The following is a 6000-nucleotide window of genomic DNA, read 5'->3' as shown; positions in this document are numbered from 1 at the left end:
ACCCCAGCGCTGTTGCAGGGGTTGCAATCGCTTGCCCGAGCCTTGAATGTTGATTTCGGGAAATGAAATCAGAATAAAACTTAGATGCAAAGGACCCGTCTACAATCTCCCCTTGATTTTGATAAGAGATTTTTTTTTGTTTGTTTAAACCGACAGGTGAACACAGTTTTATAACCGGAACGTCTTCCCATGTCCAAATTCTGAATTATTCTTTATTCCGATTATCAGATTAATTGGATCTAATTTACTAGTCTCTTGTGTTGGGTTGCTTGCACTCTATTCCAATGCCCAATATTCCAAATAAGTTCCTAATCTGAAGAAGGACAAAGTTAGTTACATCTGTCCCCGGGGAGGCGAACCAGTACAGGCCAGTGGGCCGAATGGCCTGTTGCCCGTTCCGCCACCCCCCCCCCCGTCAGATTCAGTGCTGTCGCTGAGGGTAATGCAATATTTACTGAGCCAGTTTCACGTTTACATGGGGGTATCCACACTAACCGAGCTAGAGAGGTTGGGGAATTCAGCGCTTCTCTGCTCTGATCTGGGGAGTGGCAAAGGGTTAAAAAGGGAGAGAGAGAAAGAGGGAGGGAGGGAGAGAGAGAAAGAGGGAGGGAGGGAGAGGGAGAGAGAGGGCAAAAAAAAGTGGTGGGGGGGGAGGAGAGGCGTGGCGAGGTGGCTTCTGATTGGTGGAAAGTTTGCAGCAAAGTTTGCAGCGGAGCTGCTACTCTTGTGGGTGGGTGGGGGGGGGGGGGGTGGGTGGTGGTGGTGGTGGTGGTGGTGGGGGGGTGGGCGGGATGCAAGTGATCAAAGCCGGAGCTTGGGTAAAAATAAAACCGCTTATGTCAATGGAGGCGGTGGGGAGAGGGTATAAAAAGCCGGCGTCCTGCAGCTCTCACTGGTGCTGCGGCTACCGGAGATCCCGCTCATTTCAGTTGACTTGAAACCCCCCCGAGCGAGAAGTCCTGCAACTGAGGGAAGACTTAAAAGCAGAGAGCTGCGGGAACGAGTTGGATGATCAGGGCAGATTAGATCAGTGACATTTAGAGCTTTTTGGGCACACATTGTTGTATTTTTTTTTTAAAAGCCGGCGTTTTATTCTGCTTTGATCTGTAAGGTTGGGGGGGGGGGGTGGAGATGTTCTGCACCGTGGTGTCCAGCGCACTTTCACTGCTGCTTTGCTGCCTCTGCTTGAGGCGGGGGGTTGCCGATCCCTACGTGGCTGAGGTGACTCCGGTGAGGTTGGCTGGAGGAAACCTCCCCGTTTACCGGTTCCGGGCGTTCGGCAGGGAGTTCAACCTGAGCCTGGTGCCCGACTCCAGCTTCCTGGCTCCGGCGTTCAGCGTCCAGCGCCTCGGCAGGAGAGGGGGCTCAACCCCCGCCCGCGGGGGCGCCGAGCTGAAGAGCTGCTTCTACTCGGGGCAGGTGAACTCCGGGCCCGGCTCCACCGTGGCCGTCAGCCTGTGCGGGGGCATCCAGGGAGCTTTCTACACGGACGGGGAGGAGTACCTGATCCAGCCGGTGAGACCCGGGACCGTCCCGAGCGGCGACCACCTGCTCCGCAGGAGGAGGAGGAGGAGGAAGGAGGAGGAGGAGAGGGGAGAGGCGCAGAGATGCGCCGTTTCTGCGCCCGGCCGGCCCCTGGGGGCAGGTCACCCCGGCCAGGGGAAGGGAAGCGACCCCCGCCCGGGGCAGCGAGCCGGCGCCAGGTCCAGGTCCAAGAGGTTCGTGTCTGAGGCTCGCTACATCGAGACCATGCTGGTCGCCGATGAGTCCATGCTCAGGTTCCACGGCGACGGTCTGCAGCACTACCTGCTCACCCTGATGGCCGTGGTTTCCCGCCTCTACAAGGAGCCCAGCATCAGGAACCTGGTCAACGTGGTGGTGGTGAAGGTGCTGCTGATCGAGGACGAGGGCGAGGGGCCGAGTGTCTCCAGCAATGCCGGCCTCACCCTGCGCAACTTCTGCAGCTGGCAGCTGGATTACAACCATCCCAGCGACCGGCATCCCGAGCACTTTGACACAGCCATCCTCTTCACCCGCCAGGTAATGTATCGCCGGAGGCAGCCCCCACCCACCTACCCCCGGGAGGCCAGTCGGCCCACCGCGGCTCGTGCCGGCCCTTTTCAAAGAGCTGCCCAACTAATCCCACTCCCCCGACCCCCTCCCACTATTCCAGGTTATATCCCAATTCCTCGTTGCGTGTTGGCTCATTCAGGCAACACATTCCAGATTAAAATCCATGCTTAAAATCCTCCCTCCTGTCTTTCCTTTTTTTTAATCAGTTACATTAAATTTGTGTCTTCCACTTACTAACACCTTCATCCTTTCCTGCTACCCCCCGGAGAAGCTGTGGCTATTGCACCCCCTCACCACCCCCACCCCCCCGGGAGAAGCTGCGGCTATTGCACCCCCTCACCACCCCCACCCCCCCGGGAGAAGCTGTGGATATTGCACCCCCTCACCACCCCCACCCCCCCCCGGGAGAAGCTGCGGCTATTGCACCCCCTCACCACCCCCACCCCCCCGGGAGAAGCTGTGGCTATTGCACCCCCTCCCTCACACCACCCCCCCGCCCCCGCAACCTACCCCATGACCACAGTTCTCCCCATCGTTCATTCTGAACCCCCTCGATTTAATTGTTCACGACATTTAACGCGGGCACCTCGCCCGACTCTTTCTGGAGGAGGAGAGATGCTTACTGGTTACACCTCCCACCCCCACCCCCACCCCCATGGGGTTTGAGTGCACTCCAGATTCGGAGTTCCTGTTGCCTCGATGTGTAGGTGTGGGTGGGGGGGGGGTCGCTGAACCATCTCACCTGGAGCCAATTGCTCTTGGAAAGGCGACCAGTTGTGGTTTAACTGTGACTCCAGAGCGGGCTGGGATTTGGCCTCAAGGCTGCTCCATTATTGATGATGTCCAACGGGTTTTCAAAAACCGAAAAAAAACTGTTTCCATCAAAATCATCCTCGATTTGGATCATGCCGGGGAAATATGGGCAAGTGTAATTTTTCCCCGCACCCCCAGAGCTGGTCCCTGACTGAGATAAGTCTATCCCTCAAACGCCAGGGCTGCTAACTCGAAATCTTTACACTTTCACTGCCCAGCGCACACTTGACACCGTCTGGTGTGTTCAGTCCCGTTTATCAGGCGAGGAAGTGACATTTAACGCCGACTCCCCCCGGCCGCTCCGGATTAAAGGGATGACATTGACTGGGTACCGGGTGGGTTTCTGACTGTGCTCTTGGACACGGCACCTGTTTAAATGGACACGTGGAGTGAGCGCTTTAAGGCAGAAATACAACGGGACTGGGGGGTGGGGAGGGGGTGGTAAAGGAGGGGAGGGGGGACACACTGAATTAAAACTGTTTCCTCCTTTAGAATGGCCTCTTGTGAAATAGTAATCAGGTCACTGTGAAATCCCTGTGCTGTACTGGTCGCCACACAGAGTGACCAGAGCAATCCCCAAAGATTATCACCACTGACTCCAGTTCTCTGAGACAGCACCAAAGCAGCCCTTTAACCCTGGGGATGGCTGAGTTATATGTCAGTGGTCCTGAGTTCGGCTGCAGTGACGGATGGTCCTTCAGGGTGCCTGAACTCTGTCTCTCTATCCCGTCCCTGTTTGGACGCTGCAGTTAGTTTGGAGTTTATCTGCAGTGTGACAAGAAGGTGGGTCTGCTCCACATCTCCGCATCCTGATCTGTTTGTAGGATAGCTACCTCAGGAGTTTGTACCTCCACCCATACTCCTCATGGGGTTTGGGCGGTGGCAGGGGGTGGGGGGTAGTGTTGTGGTGGGGGGGGTTGGTGATAACCAATCTACCCACCCAATTTTGTGCTTGTGCAATTGGTGGAAAAAGTCATTTTGAGAAGAAATTGCAAATGTCGCGTGCTCGGAATTAACTCCTTGATGTCAGAGTTAGGGTCTGTGTGTGTGTCTGCCTATCTGTTTGTATCTGTGTGTCTGCCTGTCTCTGTGTGTCTGTCTGTCTATCTCAGTGTGTGTCTGCCTGCCTGTGTGTCTGTCTATGTGTGTCTTGGTGCGTGTCTGTCTGTGTCTGGCTGTGTGTCTGCCTATCTCTGTGTGTGTATCTGTCTCTGTGTATCTCAGTATATGTCTGTGTCTCAATGTGTGTCTGTCTGTCTTTGTGTGTCTCAGTGTGTGTCTGACTGTCTCCGTGTGTCTGTGTCTCAGCGTGTGCCTGTGTGTTTGTCCTTCTCTGTGTGTCTCAGTGTATGTCTGTTTCTGTGTGTCTGTCTGTGCGTATCAGCATGTGTATGTCAATGTGTGTCTCAGTGTCTGTGTGGCTGTGTGTTTGTTTGTGTGTGGGTGTCAGTATATGTTTGACACTATGTATGGGTGTGTGTGTGTGTGTGTGGGAGATCAAATAAATTCTTAAGGAAAGCCATTCTCTAATCAATGAACAGCTGAATAGAGTGGTCTGCAGGTAATAATGCAATTACACACAGCTTGATATATACTCAGTGAGATGATGAATTAATAATGACGTTAATAGCGAGCTAGTGTTTTGTCTGGCATTCTCCGATTAGCCCTTGTACAATTCTTATATCTGATCACAGAAACAAACTTCCTTCCCACAGTCTGCCACCAACTTCTGCTTTTCTCTCCACTATAATAATAACAGAGTCAGTGAGGGCTGGGGACTGATAACAGATGCAGTCCTGCCTCCTGCTCCACCCCACCACCCCCCAACCCCAACCCCCCTCCCTCCACCCCCCCCCCCCCCCCCCCCCCTCAATCCAGTCTGGTTCGGCGGGTAACTCTCAGAAAGTGAATTACAGGTCAGCATCACCAGCGGCAGGAAATTGGCAAGCGGGGTTTCGATTTACAGTCAGTCTTCAAATAGAGAATTATAGCATTTATTTCCAAGTTACGACCTGACATGTTTATGAATAAAACCTTGCAGCCACCAAGATGTTAACAACTGGAGTGGCAGGGCGAGCTATAATAAGACGTGATTTCTGGATACACTGATTGTATCTCACTGTTTAGCTATGAGATATGGACTATTTCCATACTTGTGACAATAGTAAAATTCACAGACGCCATTTCCGTTGTTAGCAGTTGCTGCTTTGCATCAGGGCACAGCCCAGGTAAGGAATCCAAGGCTAAGATCCTCCCCCTGCTGCTGAGACTGTTTATTAAAGGTTTCAGAATCAGATCACTGGGGAGTGATGACAGCTATTGTAAACTGCTACAAGGAGAATTGTATAAACAGTTCTCCTGAGGTGCATTGGAGGCAGTTCAAAGGAGGTTTACTAGATTGATACCAGGAATCTGTGGGTATGAGGAAAGGTTGGACAGACTGGGCTTGTTTCCACTGGAGTTAAGAAGAGTGAGGGGTGACTTGATTGAAGTATACAAGATCCTGAACGGCCTTGACAAGGTGGATGTTGAAAGGACGTGTCCTCTTGTGGGTGAGTCCAGGACTAGGGGGCACTGTTTTAGGGCAACGATGAGAATTTTTTCCTCTCAGAGGGTTGTGTGACTCTGGAACTCTCGACCTCAGAAGGCAGTGGAGGCAGGGCCATTGAATATTTTTAAGAGAGATCCTTGTTAGGTAAGGGAATCAAAAGTTATCGGGGTTAGATGGGAATGTGGAAACCGAAACACAAGAAGATCAGCCATGATCTTATTGAACGGGGGAGCAGGCTCGAGGGGCCGAATGGACTACTCCTGTTCCTATTTCATATGTTCTTATGCAGCAATCTAGGGATGTCTCCAGTGGGGTGAGCTGAAGCGAGAGTTACAGCAGAGAATGTGCTTCTGTTTTCCGCACAAGAGGATTCTGTAAAAATATTAAACTGAACATCTTGAATGGTGGGCCTGACCCATAATTCAGTTTGATTTGGGCAGGTATCTAATAATATTAATGGAATTTTGTTTATTCATTCGTGGGATGTGGCCAATGCTGGTAAGACCAGTGGGTATTGCCCATCCCTAATTACTCAAGAAGGTGATGGTGAGCCACCTTCTTGA

General features: G+C 52.6%; 1 protein-coding gene across 2 annotated transcripts in view; it reads left to right on the top strand.

The window, feature by feature from the left end:
- Positions 1-833: 833 nt before the first annotated feature.
- Positions 834-6000, top strand: part of LOC121269522 (A disintegrin and metalloproteinase with thrombospondin motifs 8-like) — a 30168-nt gene continuing 25001 nt past the window's right edge. The window contains exon 1 of one of the 2 annotated variants that reach the window (XM_041174148.1): positions 834-2040. In XM_041174148.1, the coding sequence (XP_041030082.1) occupies positions 1132-2040 (909 nt within the window). In that variant the 5' untranslated portion in view covers positions 834-1131. The remainder of the gene's footprint in view (positions 2041-6000) is intronic. The other variant, XM_041174146.1, reaches the window with a different exon arrangement.

This window comes from Carcharodon carcharias, chromosome 25 (genome assembly GCF_017639515.1).
Source record: "Carcharodon carcharias isolate sCarCar2 chromosome 25, sCarCar2.pri, whole genome shotgun sequence".
In the NCBI taxonomy this organism is placed as follows: domain Eukaryota; kingdom Metazoa; phylum Chordata; class Chondrichthyes; order Lamniformes; family Lamnidae; genus Carcharodon; species Carcharodon carcharias.
This window is presented reverse-complemented; position numbering and strand designations above follow the sequence as displayed.